At 53.4% G+C, this 13969-nt stretch overlaps 1 protein-coding gene across 2 annotated transcripts in view; it reads left to right on the top strand.

The window, feature by feature from the left end:
* Positions 1-13149, top strand: part of RPTOR (regulatory associated protein of MTOR, complex 1) — a 152536-nt gene extending 139387 nt beyond the window's left edge. For both annotated transcript variants that reach the window (XM_009886827.1, XM_009886826.1), the window contains 6 exons: positions 5693-5799; positions 7756-7883; positions 7969-8055; positions 10686-10802; positions 11401-11530; positions 13081-13149. In XM_009886827.1, the coding sequence (XP_009885129.1) occupies positions 5693-5799; positions 7756-7883; positions 7969-8055; positions 10686-10802; positions 11401-11530; positions 13081-13149 (638 nt within the window). The remainder of the gene's footprint in view (positions 1-5692; positions 5800-7755; positions 7884-7968; positions 8056-10685; positions 10803-11400; positions 11531-13080) is intronic.
* Positions 13150-13969: the final 820 nt, after the last annotated feature.

Raw genomic sequence — 13969 nt, 5'->3', positions numbered from 1 at the left:
AATGGAAGGGCGAAAATCAGCAAGACTTGGCTGCGGGGAATTCCCCGCGCAGTACACCGGGCATCCGAACCGTTGAAGGAGATGCCAGCCCCTGCCCGCCCGGATCGGTGCTGCTGATGCCGAGGGACCGCGCGCTGTCCCGAGCACACAAATAACTGCGGGTCAATGAAGAGCGTTCACCAGCGTCTCCTGGCCAGGTGAAACACGCAGCAAAAGGTCTCCTTCTCTCCCACTGAAGAAGTCTTAAAAATGCATGAGATTAGCTATTTGCTTGACAGCAAAATACATCAGCAATATTTAGATAAAAGGTACTAGTTTTCTGTCTAAAGCACAGAAAATCTGTCCTCATTGCCTAAGTGTCTGTGGGGAATTTTTACCGAAAGAAAGATAGGGGCTGTCTGTTCGTTCTCGCGTGGTGGTAGGCAGGAGGCACCGGCGCTGCTGGATTGCAGGTCGGTGGTGAGTTGAGACTTAATGGTCCCGATCGTATCCAGCCGCTGCGCAGGTCAGCCCGGCGGTCCCTGAAGTTGGCGTGCGCACGGGGCAGAGCCCGCAGCCGGCACGTTCGGCGGCGTGGAGGCAGCAGAGGCAGCGGGAGTCTGGGGATGCATTAGGGTGACCTTCTGCCCGACTGCTTCACCTCCCGCTCCGTCACAGCTCTCTTGGGGCGGCTCAGCACACCGCTGCGCCGCCGCCCGTCGGCGTAACGGACTGTCGATACGAAGAAGGGGACGGTGTTAACAAGAGAATGTACATCTGACCTGTGCCCACCTCTATCCATCGCTGCCTCCTGAGGGCTGTTGGTGCTGGTATATAAACAGCCGTCGTCTGTCTTACCTCCAGAAAATTTATACTGATGCCAAGCAAGAAAAAATCAGCACACGCTTGCCAGTTCCCTGCTTCCTTCCCGCTCTCCTGGGGCTTCCGAAACAAAGTGAAAGACGTCAACTACCTGCTCTGCAGAAAACCAGGACCTTGCCCTCTGGAGGCTCTGCTCTGCTTTGAACACGCTCGGCTCCCCGGGCGGCGATGCGGAAGGGAGAGGGCGGCGAGGCGGCCTCGGCGTGTTCGTAGAAATGAAAGTGAGCAGCTTACGGGGGGGAAGGTTCCCGGGGGGCTGCGCGGGGCAGCCGGCGACAGGGGAGCCTCGGCGGAGGGAAGGCTCTCACCTCCAAAAGGAGCTGATCAAACGATCACAGTCAAACAGAGCTTCTACTGCAGAACAAGAGGGAGAGAGAAAAGTAGAGCGAGTCTTCCCCCGTTTCCCCAGGGCTTGGTATCTTGTCCTGTAGGAATAAGAAGTTCGGGAGGAGCACCTTATTTCTGGTCAGATTTTTTTATGGCAATAATATAGTTGGAGAAATTGCAGCTCCAGGGGTTTGTGTTCTTTTAATTGGATTCCCAGCGTCACAGCTACTCCTCTCCCTTGCTGTGCATAGTCCTTGGCATAAGAAGAGTGGCACTTCTTGAAAAGATGTTGTAGAAATTAATGATGAGTGAGGTCACGCAACCCTCCCGCTGCTCCTGGAAATTAAAACAGTGATGCGCCTTCGTTGCTCAGCCAGGAGGGCCCATGATTAAAAAATCATCAGTCAGAATCCGAGATGCTTTTATATTGTGCTCTGTGTAGGTATTCCTGATTTCATTGAAATGCCAAGTGCAGGTTGGCCACATTCCAGTGACGTTAAAAATAAGCGCAAACACTGGAAATGCAGCTGCTTTCAACCCCCCTGTTATTTATTGGCATTTCTAGGAGGAACTATCCCATCCGGATGAGTATCTGGTGCTCAGGGGGAATCCTGAGGGAACAGCCGTAGAAAGTTACAGCTTCAAGAATGGCTGTTGATGTGTGTTGCCTTGTATATAAACTTGTATCATACAGAACTGCAAGTACTTGTGTTCAAAGATTCAAAAAAAAAACCAAAAAACCCACCACACCAAAAAAAAAACCAACCCAGGAAAAAAGTCAGAAACCTGTAACAATTTCTTTTGCTGAGCTGTGGAAGATTTGTTGCTCATTATCTGAGAACATAACATTGCTGACGGGAAAATTGTCACCTCAGCTAACGACGCAGTAGGAGCGTATCGCTGGGACTGTCTCGGCGGTTCGGTGGCTGTTTCACTGTTGGCCTTTGTCAGGCGGTTGCGGTGGTGCCGCAGCGTTGTCCCCGTTCAGGCGGTTCTGTGCGGAGGTGGACGCAGGGCGGTGGGCAGCGCAGAGCCTGGGGGGGCTCGGGCAGGGCGCGCGGGGCGCCCGGCTCCGCGGAGCGCGTCCCCTCTTTGCCGGAACGAAGCCGAGAAGCATCGGAGGTGCCAAAGCAGCAAGGCAAAGCCCAGCAGGTGAGCTGCACTCTCAGTTGTAACATCCTGGAGAAGGGCCTCCGTTAATTAAAAAGGAAATGATAATTAGTATTAAGTCCCACATTTGCTTCTCATCCCAAAATACTAGGAATTTAACATAGAAGCATGAGCCAACGCTGTATCATTTCCACCACGAAAACGTTTACTCGTACATAGAAATAGTTCAGCTATTTCTGTCTCATTTCGTACTGTGAGTGTCATCTTTGAATTTAGCGTTTCGCAGCCCGAGGAAGCTCACCTTCCCTCTCACACGCTTCCGAATGACTCAAACCTATGTACAAAGGCTTTGCTTCTTTTCAGACACATTTGAATTCCGGTTGAGCACTCCCGGGCACGTCCTGGGGTCCCCGTTCCCCTTTGCTGCACCCACTGCTTCGGCAGAGCACCGCTGCGGAGGGAGCAGCCCCCGGCCCGGGGCTGGTGCTCGGCACGGCGGGACCTCTGCCGCCGGCACCCACCGCCGTTGCGGGCTGCAGATGGAACCGGCCCCGTCTCCCCGTGGAAGGTGCCCGGAGTTCCCCTCGGCTGTGGCTTTTGTGCCAATATTCGGTTATTCCTGACGCCTGCGTCGTGCGGTGCCACGTGAGCCCCCGTCCTCGGCGCCTGCCTGTGCCCCCGCGCACCGGGCATCAGCAGCACCAAAACCAGTGTTTCCTATTTTCTTGAGAGAATAAGGTATCCGATGAAAGAAAGGGAAGATCCCCTCTTATGGGGTGATCAAAACACTGCACTTCCCTCTTCCAGGGGGCAGAGGTTATCACTTACGTGGGCAATTTTAGTTTTATAAGAAAGGCAGGAGCTGCACTGATGGCTTCGAAGAGCACTCACCGCAGCACTCACCGCAGCACTCACCCCAGCACTCACCACAGCACTCACCGCAGCACTCACCGCAGCACTCACCGCAGCACACACCGCAGCACACACCGCAGCACACACCAGCGTCATCTCCCGCCTTCCTCCCCACCTGTGGGCTCCGTCAGCTCCTGCTCCGGGGGAGCCCTTGTCCTCTCTCTGGGCGTCTCTCCTGGGAGCTCTCTGTGCTGTTTTGCATAAATTAAAACCCCTTTGGAGTGTCTTCCCCCAATGAAACTTCCCCATGCCTTCTAGACGGCATCGCTGAACGTCCTCGGAGCCTGAATTCCCCACAGATGCACCAAGAGAAGCACCAAAAGCACCAGTCAGCGCTCTGCATTCACCGCTGCCGTCCCCCTCCGCAGAAGGGACGCCTGGGACCGCAGCGGGCTGGGGACTCCTGCTGCCACTCACACTGAAGACAAACAGTGTCTTCAAACTGGGGAACGTAACTGCAAAATTGGGAGCTTTAAAAGTGCCTAAGAGCACATTGCCTGCTCAAGTCCATCAGCGATGGTAATGGCGGTATCTGTCTCAGCCTGACGGCTCTGTCTTGTCACATGGGCCATAACGAAGGTGACAAATGAAAACACTTCAGTGATGTTTATCATCTAAATCACCGCCTGCTTGTTTGCCGCGGATCTCGAGCAGCCCTCCGAGCTGCCAGGCGGTCTGAAGTAACAACCAATTTAACTCGCGAGCTGAAGATCCCAGCTCTCAGCTTAGCCGGGAGTCCCGGATTTCCCACGGGAAGATGACGGACTGTCAGTAAGTGTCAGTACCCTCTCAGCAGTACGCAGCGAGGTCAGGAACCGGCTTGGACGAGATGCTCAGGAAGAGGAGATGGGCAAAATCTTCTGTCTGGATCTGTGCAGAACAAGGTCGTTTCATCATCTCTGAAGCAAACTCGGTGTCTGTGGGATGCCTCTGTTGTTTCCTTTGTGCCCTGTGAAGGTGTTTGGGCTGGTAAAAAGTACTCATGGCCCTTTGGTGACAAAGAGCACATTGGGGTAGGTTTGAATTTCCTGCTGGGGCTAATTCCTCGCAGTAAATGGAGACAAATTCCCATTTGTACCTTCTGGACAAGCCAGTTGTGCGCGTGTAGTGGTGCAGTGGCAATGGGGGACTCCTGCGGCGGCGGCTGCGGAGGGCTCAGCGCAGCCCTGAGGGACCGCGGAGTGCTCGCTGGCGCCGGGTCGCGTGGGCTTAGAAAATACTGCTCAGCGCCAGAGTCTCAGCTCGGCGCAGAGTGAGCGTGAACCGCTGAGGCAAGGGTGCTTCTGCCCTGCCCCACGAGGGCAAACAAACCCAAAAGCTGGAGGGCTCCTCTGGTTCCCTCGTGTAGCGCTCCTGAGGTTTTTTGTTTGTGTTTTAAATGTATGAATAAGAGTCTCCCTGGAAATGCCGTAGATTTGGGGTTGGTCAGCCTTCGCAGCATAAAAAGCAAAAGATAATTGGTGTACAGCTCCGCTTTAAGCAGAACGTTTCAGTATTGTGGAGGCGGCACACAGGCACAAAGAAGTCCCTTCTAATTAAATGTACAAGAATTGCTCCTCAGAGGTTCCCCCGCCGAATCGGGGCTTTGTTGCCGCCTATTTCCCAAGTCCCAGTGTCCGCTTTGTTCTGACACTCGTGTGCTCTGTGCGTAGCAGAGCCAGCTCGCTCTGTGGCTTTTGGACATCTCATTCCCCGAGCTGGGAAAGGGGGTGACATACACTTACTCTTCTCTGGGAGTTCGGGCAGTGTACCAGCCCGGCTGTAGGCGGGTGCCCGTGTCAGGCGTTTTGGGGATACAAAACCCCGTGTCATTCCCTTACAGCACGGATAGGACGTTTTTCTAAACTTCACTGGGCGATCGGTTTATGCCCTCAAAGATGAGGAGCAAAAGTTCCCGTACATTTATTTAAGTCAGTGTCATTAGACTGTTCCCTTCCTTATCTGTCTGTATAGCAAATTGCTTTTCACTCCTACCCAGCTGTTTAATTCAGTATCTCATGGCACTGATTTCTGTTCCCTGTTTAGAAACATCTCCCCATAGCCACGTATTTCTATTAGAACGAGGAGTCACGGTAACCCGAGGCTCTCGGGTCTTGCTGTGTGAGATGTCACCAGTTTAGTCCACTTCGGTCATCGTTTAATCTGGTGTTCTCGTAGTGTGGTGGGTAATTAATTAAGATTCCTGAGAAGGCCCCAGCAGCTTGGCAGTGTCCCTGGAAGGTCGCGTTCACCTGCGCCTTCGCTCTTCCAAGCACTTCAGCGAGCCGAGGGGTCAGAGACGTATTTTGGACCCAAATCCGGGACCAGCTGGTTTGATCCCCTTTGGAGGATGTGTGGATGTGTGTGGATGTAATTTTAAATTTCCTCTAATAATAATAATTCCTGTAGCGTGAGGTCACGAAAGCTGCTGTTCTCATTACTGCAGCTCTGCCTGTGCTGCTGCGGAGATTAATTTGCACACACTGCCTGTGCTTTGTCGTAGGAGCGGGAATGGTGGTCGACTGGGAACAAGAAACCGGGCTGCTGATGACATCGGGAGACGTGAGGATAATCCGGATCTGGGACACAGATCGGGAAATGAAAGTCCAGGTAAGGTCTGCGTGTTGGGCCCCTTCACCCCTTCCCTCCCGGAGCACATCCCGTGCGGAGTCACCCCGTGCACCACCAAAGCGTCCCAGACTCCTCCGTGGAGAGCCGACAGGTTCTGGGGCTTCTGCTTCGCTGCCTCAGGGTCATCTTACGAGATGAACAAAAATCCCCCCACACTCAGCGAGTGTGTCAGGTCTTCCGGGAAACCGCCGCCGTTATTGCGGGCGGTGTTCAGCCCTGTTGGGGAAAGGTGAGGCTGTGGAGCCCGGAGGCAGGCGCCAGGACGCAGGTGGGGTTTCCTATTAGCATATAATTGCAAGAGCGTACAAATTCTTGAGGAAACGCGGTGAGTTGGGTCGGTGGTAGAGCGTTCTGACCTACTGCTGCCGTCTCCGCTTCTCTGGGATGCGCACAGCTCATCACAGAGCAGCGCTGCTCTGGAGCCGCGGCTCCGCGCTTGGGAGAGCTGCGTCGGCGCAGAGCACGGACGTCCCCGCTCGGCCCGCTCCCGGCCGGGGCCCGCGCGCGCAGCGGGACCGGAGCACCGCCGTCACATTTCAGGCACACGTAACAGGGAAGAGACACTGCGAGCGTTCGCGTCAGTCGTAATCAAACAGAAGTTTCTCAGGAATTGCAAGGAGAAGCGGTCGGTCTGTGAGGATGGAGTCACCGTGCTGGAGAAAAAAGCACGACTAGTTTTCAAAGCTTCTAGAAGTTAATTACCTTTGGATGAACATTAATTACGACACTTTGACCCCACAATGCAGGATAATTAAGCCTATGTTAATCTTTTACTTTCACGTATTATTTTTTCTATGTAAATTAGGGAACAGCAAAATTCAGGAGGTGAAAATCTTTTAAATGATGATTAATGATTCTGCTGAAAGTGTCTGAAATCATGTGGTTTCTTTTTTAATTGAAAAGATCGGTTGTGTTGAAATTCAAGTGATTGAAACTTCCTGACTCAGTAACGCTGGAAAACCGAAACTCAGCACAAAGAGCGGCGGAGCTCTGTCGTCGGAGCTAATGAAGGTGCCTTCCTGCTCTTTGAACTACAAAAAGCGTACCCCTGGAAGCGCTCGGGATGCCGCTGAAGAAGCAAGGGCTTCATTTTCACTTCTGCTGATTGTTCCTGCTTCAAAGGCAGGGGCCGGTCTCGAGGTGCCGGGAACAGCCCCGAGGTTGGTGCTGCAGCCCGCGCGTTCCTCGCGCCGCTGAGCCTGCGGGGAGCGGCCGGGAGAGGGGAACACGCACCGGAGCGAAAATAGGGCTGAGGGGTGAAGTTAGCTGCCGCGGCTCCAGCGTGCCTCCTGGCTGCTGCCCTGCTTTTTCAGCAGTGCTCAGTTTTTACCTGTTTCAATTGAAAATGGTTTTCCTCGTAACAGGCGTAGACGTTATTTCAAGCGATTCTTTTGCTTATAGTGGGTAAAAAGGCAGCCGTAGAGTAAGAGCGCACACCGCGTCCCGGCACAGCTGTCCTTGCAAGCTCCCATCTTCTTTTTCCACGTCATTTTTTTTAATACACATGGTGTCTGGCGTCTGATGAGATAACCTGAATCTCTGTGTCACATGTCCCGAAGCGGGGACTTCAGGTGGCACAGCCCGGGCTCGCTGTATCCTGCCTAAGGGATTCTCCGGTGCGGTGTTGTCAGGCAGCTCGTGGTGGTGCCCAAGGCTTTGGTGTCCGCTCTGACGTTGCCCAAGAGCACCAAGGGCTGCCCGGACCTGGGCTGACGTTGCCCAAGGGCTGCCCGGGCCCTCCGCGGCGAGGAGGAAGGTCGTGCTTCGTCTGCTCAGCCCGTCTGCACCCCCCGCCAGGGCTCTGCAGAGCGTAGCGGTGATCCTCGTGGTGAACGCAGGGAGAGAGCTAAATGTTTAAAAAGCAAAATAAACTGGTAGAGAGATGGACTTCATTAATGGTAACTGGAGCCTGGGTTTTGTGCGCCTTCTCCGTAGGACATCCCCACCGGAGCTGACAGCTGCGTGACCAGTCTCTCCTGTGACTCCCACCGCTCGCTCATCGTGGCGGGACTGGGCGACGGCTCCATCCGCGTGTTTGACAGGAGGATGGCTCTGAGTGAATGGTAACTCCCCGTCCTTCCCAGGCTCGCTGGGGCCCTCGCGGTTCCACCTCCCCCTCTTCAAAACGTTCCTCTGCTTGTTCCTCAGCCGGGTCATGACGTACCGAGAGCACACGGCCTGGGTGGTGAAGGCGTACTTGCAGAAGCATCCGGAGGGCAACATCATGAGCGTCAGGTAAAAGCGGTTGTACTCTCTGAGCTGTTTTCTCTTACGCACGGTTTGGTTCGCTATTGAAATTCTGCCTCTGTTGTTTCAAGGGCTGAGAGGGTAAAGCTCTTTGGTGTGACATTTGCTTCAGTAATTAACTCCTGCTCCGAACTTGGTGGAGGGAAGGCAAAAAGAAATGCGGAGCTTTCCTTGGAAGCCGTTAGTGAGGTTTGAGAGTAAACACGAAGGCGTCTTTGCTGAAATCGCTGTCACGAGGCGTGTGAGGGAGGAATCGAGTGAACCAGAAACCGACACCAGATATAGTGTATCTTATGGCTGTTCTTTATTGCCAACAGCTCCGTGGGGTCATTGGAGGGAGAACACGAGGAGGAAGGCTGATGGTGCATCTGTTGGGCATATTGCTGTGCAGGATTACTGCAATTGTCTACACACAAATCCATTTCTGCTGCATGGTAAATACTGCAGAGAGAGCAGCATATACTTATTTGGCCATTAAGGAACAGCAGAGTATAATTTATTGTCACAAAGCCACCGTTTGCACACAAAGAGGCTCTTTTCTTGATTACAAAATGGAAACAAAACATAATTTTCTGGGATTCAGAACATTCCTGAGGTGGGGGATGGGCCAGCAAAAATGTATTAAGATTTTCAGAAAGGGGATTATGTGATGCAGCTGCCAGATTTGTCGAGCTCACATATTAGAGTTTTTAATCTTCCTTTCTGTAATCTCCTTCAGCAATCCCAGGGGTCAGGGCTGTACGCTTGGCCAGCCCGGGCTGAGGGCTCGTTTTCCCCCTCTCCTCAGTGCCCTTCTCAGCACGTGACGCTTTCTCTCGGGATTGAAGAGGTATGAGAAGATGTTGTACTTCAAAAGACAGGTCTGGTCTCCTCCCCAAGGGACGAGGTGTGTTGAGACAAGCTGCCTCGCGCTCAGTTCCTCCCAGTTCACCCTCTCCTTCAGCTGACAGCAAGATCCAAGAAAAACATGCGTTAGGACGTAGCGAGGTCTCGGTCGAGCTGTTCCCTGCAGAGCCCAAAGGCGTTGCATTGCTTGTGGAGCAGTTCTCTGAACCTCAGCGAAGCCTTTTCTCTGGGCCAGAGGCAGGAGTTGGTGAGAGAGGAGGGGCGACCGGGCCGGGTCCTGCGGCGCTGCGTTGCCCAGCGCTGGTTCTGCCCGGGACGTTGTGTTCGGCCGCTCTGCTCGGTGTGCTGGGGCCGCCATGGCGCTTCTCATTAACCAGCAGGTCTGCTTGTGTCAGGCTGACAGCGCCGCTGGGAGAGGTCCTTCAACTCCCCCCGGGTATCCCGGGTTCGCAGCTCGGCTGTTGCTGACTCCGTATTGCCTCGTCTTGTTCGTGGGGTGTGTTCTCCCGTGCACTCCCTCGTCACAGAACTTCACTGCCATTTTAAAGCTCTCGCATGGTCTTCCAGTGCATTCAGAACCATTTTCAAGTCTTGTTAAGGTTCAAAGCTTGAAGTGAATTTGCTGTATATTTGATCTCCCTCAAACAGCATTTGCATCTAGTCTTTAGGATCTAAATCAACCTCAAGTTTAATTTGTCTTGAATTTAATTATGTGGCAGCTGGAGTTGCAGCTTCTTACAGTGATATAAGTAATCCTGTCTAACAGCCTTTTGATCAGTATTACGTATTCCAGAGGTGAAGAAACTAAAGGCAATATGCTTCTTAATGCTTTCATTGTTCTTAACTCCATCGGGCGATTCACAGTTGCATGGCCATCAGTCACTCGGAAAAAATAACACTTCAAAAGCTGTGGTGCCAAAAGCCTTACTTCTGCTGCCCGCAGGATGAGAGCAGATGAGTTGATTTTGAATTTCATTTCCGTCAGAGACGTTTCTGTTTGTCTTTCTGTACACCAATCGACCAGTCTCTCCCAAGTTGCTCGGAGCAGCAGATGCACCATGGCAAAATCTTTGGTCCTCAGTTCCAGGGCCGTAGGAAAAGATGCACCTTCTTCCCATCCAACAGACGGGATTCTGCTGATGTATTTGAGAGAGAACACTTAACGAAAAGGAATCATTTGTGTTTGAAAGGCGCTTGATCTGCTACGCGCCGTATCTCGCCACTGCCACTGTTGCTTTCCCCGCCCTCTCGTCCCCGCTAAAGTCATTAATAGGGTCGACACATCGCCTGAGCGTTCGCAGGGTTCCTTACGTGTGGTCCGCAGAGTCCTTTGGACAGTGAGCACTTGTGTGTCTGTGTCCAGAGCTGTGGCGTAGCGGATGGTACCAGCAGATCCCATCTGGTTGGTTTTCTAATACAATTTCCTACTGTGAAAAGGAGAAGGAATTCGGGTCTGAGGTGCAGCTCAGTGTATTGCATATGACATAACAGTAACGGCACTTACACTCAGCGATGAGAGCAATAATGGATCCCTCCCGAGGGCAGAGGCAGAGCCGTTTGCACAGCACTTACTGTGTTGTGGATGGTACCAAATACAAGTGACATCGGTGGGAATCCGGCCGTGCTGACGGAGAAGGCAATGGCGCGTGTCTTCTCTGTCCTAATTTTCTGCTGGAATTGGTCGGCTCACAGACGGGCGTACGGCCGGAGTTCCCGGGCTTTGGGGTCTGGGTTGGGCAGAGCCTGACGTTGTGAAACTCCTGTGTTGGCAGCGTAAATGGAGATGTGCGGTTCTTTGACCCCCGGATGCCCGAGTCCATGAAGGTCCTTCAGATAGTCAAAGGGCTGACGGCCCTTGACATTCACCCCCAAGCCAACCTCTTTGCGTGGTAAGTCCCGGTTTCCTCTCTTGTGTCCCTGGAGTGGGCGGAGAGGACAGTTTGTCTCTGCAGACACTATTCGTGGGGTTCGTTGGTTTGGTTGGTTGTTTAAACCTCACCACAGACAGCCCGGCCTTTTTCCCGTGTTTGTCGCTCGGGAGCTTTCTCCCTTGTGTGCATTAGTGAAAGCGCTGCACCACTGGCCCAGAGCCATGGCGTACAGTCTGTGACAGCTCCTGTGTCACATCCCCACTCAAAGTCAACGTGTGTATTTTGGGGCTCTGAGTGGGGACCAGCAACTGCCCCACGGCCACATATCCCGGGGGCGGTTGGGGGATCTGCTCTCGGTGCGTGCGTGCATCAGCTCTTCACGTTTCCTGTCTCAGTGCCGCGGTGGGACGGGCAACGGTGGTTCGTTCCAGCCTTTCTGTAAACCTCTGCTCGGGGTTGCCATGCTGCGGTTAGAGTCAGTCTCCCCACTTACAAGAACTCACTGCGCGCTGCTCTGATCAACAGCTCAGGTCGAGCGAGCTGGAAAGGGGGCTGAAGGCAGCAGTGGTGGTGCACAGCTCTCTCGGTCACACCGTGTTCTCTTGATTCCCTCCAGTGGCTCAATGAATCAGTTCACTGCAATCTACAACGGAAACGGAGAGCTGATCAACAATATCAAATACTACGATGGTTTTATGGGACAAAGAGTCGGAGCCATCAGCTGCCTGGCCTTCCATCCGCACTGGGTCTGTATCCTCTCTCTTTTTGGATTTGGGAATTTGCATTTCTTAGTTAATGTCCGTGTTGGAAGAGAGAAAGGCGCAGAGGCTCCTCTAGCGCAGCCTGGGCTTCCGAGGGGGCTTCGAGCCTGGGGTCCCGCAGCGCATCCTCCGGGCGGTTCCAGAGCACCGCACCGGCGCTGCCGCCGGCGCTGCTGGTTTGTGCTGTGCACCCGGGACTGGAACGGGGCCGGGACAGGGCTGCCGGCGGCTGAGCCCTCTTTACATGCGGATCGACTTGATCTACTGTTCCCATTTCCTCCCACCCCTCCGGGACTGCAGCCGGGCTTAGCGCTCGCTGCGGTTCTTGCCGCAAAAGTTGTCCGAGGTGAATTTGTGTGGAGCTGACCGGGGAGGTGCAGCCTCTCGCTTCCAGCACACGCAATTTTATGTTCTTATTTATTCCGTGCCTCTGCTCCTGCGGACGGTAGGCTCACCCTTGTGTCTCTGGGGCGGCTTTTACTCTGCCTTACGTAAGGCTTCAGGAAGACCTGATGCTGTGCAGCAGAAAAAACGCACGTCCGGAAAATGAGAGAACTCCAGAAATTAAAGGCATAAGCTGACAAAGTCTAAAATTAATCAGAGCAAAAAGGAAATTTCGGAATGTGTCACAGCTGAGGTGGCTCTGCAGTAGTCGTTAGAGAGAGAATCTGGTTGCTGCTTAATGAGGAGGCAGGTGCCCATCTGCATTGTGGACTTCTGCTCACCCAGAGACGAGAATAAACGAGGGAGAGCAAAAAGCCCAAGGAAGCGACGTGAATGGATAGGAAGAGCAGGAGGAGGTTAAAGAAGGGATTTAGACAGAGAATTGTTTTAGGAACCTGCGGATTAGAACGCAAATATTTAATATGTGATGGGAAGAGCAGCGGGAACGATAAAGGGCCTGGCGGAGGGGAGGGAAGAGCCGTGCCGGTCTGCGGTTGGTATGAGCTGGGCCGGGAGGGGGAAGGCAGTTCTGCCTCCGTTACCGTCCTCTTCCTCCTGGAGGCAGCAGGGCTAAAGGGAAGCTCGCCTCCTCCTCCTCCGGTTTGGAAAAGCCGCTTTGCCCAAAGCTAAACAGCGATTTTGCTGTCCTGCAGTCTGGGGGAGAGAGAAGGAGGTGGCTCGTGACTGGAAATGTTTTGCTCTTCAAATAAGCAAACCAACAAAGCCCGGTCCAGCCCGCGGCTCTGCGGCTGGGAGCGCTCCGGGGCCTCTCCGTGGAGGCAGTGCTAATTTTCAGCCCAGGCAATGGCTCCTAACTGGCAGATTTGCAGTCATTTAGAAAAATTATGTTAGCGGTTGGCAACTAATAGTCCCCATAATTTTTCCCTCTGGCTGAAATGGGCATATAACTCGCTGAGACGGTGTAGGTGCTGGCAGAAATGTCCTCAGAGCTGCCTTGGCAGATGCACTAAAGAGCTTTCGAGCATCTGGGCGTTACTGCTGAAAATGTCGACCGTTACCGTTGTGCCTGTGACGTGCCTCTCATTACCGCGTGGCACCTGGACGTTTATCCCAATCTGCTCTTTCCGCAGCCTCATCTGGCGGTCGGCAGCAATGACTACTACATCTCGGTGTACTCGGTGGAGAAGCGCATCAGATAACGGCTGGTGGCAGCGGCACTGGAGAAGGCAGTCCCAGCGGGCAGGGCCGTGTCTCACCCATAATGTACATAGTGAAATTATCGACTTGAATGTTTAGTGTTGGCTGCTGCTGCAACCCGTAACTTGAACATTTTCTTTCTGACTTAGCTACTGATGATTTTGACAAGGGGAAGAGAGACAATCTCCTTTTTTTGTTTTTTTGGGTTTTTTTTTCTTTTCTCAGCTATATCCTCTAAAAGCTACAGAAAAGGAACATTTTATTTTTGTTTCCAGTGGTTGGCTTCTCTGTTAGACTGTTAGAAACACGGCTCCTGAGCTCGGAAGGACTGGATGAGGCAATACCCTTGAAAAGAGCTTTCTGTTTTAGTCTTTGTTTCTTTGTTTTGCTGGAGCGTAGGTTGCTTTAAGGACTGAAGTCAGGACTCACCTACAGCTCTGTGCGTTCGACCGGACCACGGGACCCCTCCAGCTGCTGCCTACCCTGTGCCAAACTGTAGTTCCTCCGCCAGGACAGCGAGAGCCGAGCTGTCCATCGCAGAACAGCATCTGTGCTCCTGCACCGCCTGAGCGTGGGCGCGGGAGGCAGGAAAACCTCTCCTCTGCATCAGCCTCGTCCTCTCTGCAGCGTCCTCTCCGGTGGACGGAGAGGCAGAAGGTGACGCGGTGGCGAGGGGAGGCAGGGATCCCGAGGGAAGGGGCTTGAGGAGGTGACGGGAGCAGGGCAGGATGCCACCGTGCCGTGAGGGTGCACATACAGGAAGAAGAGGGAAGGAAGAGAGCGGACATCTCTAACGTCCCGACGAGGCTGGAGCATGGCACT

Source organism: Charadrius vociferus, unplaced genomic scaffold, assembly GCF_000708025.1.
Source record: "Charadrius vociferus isolate BGI_N301 unplaced genomic scaffold, ASM70802v2 scaffold1116, whole genome shotgun sequence".
NCBI lineage: Eukaryota > Metazoa > Chordata > Aves > Charadriiformes > Charadriidae > Charadrius > Charadrius vociferus.
Note: the sequence above shows the minus strand (reverse complement) of the source record. Positions and strands in the feature narration are given on the sequence as shown.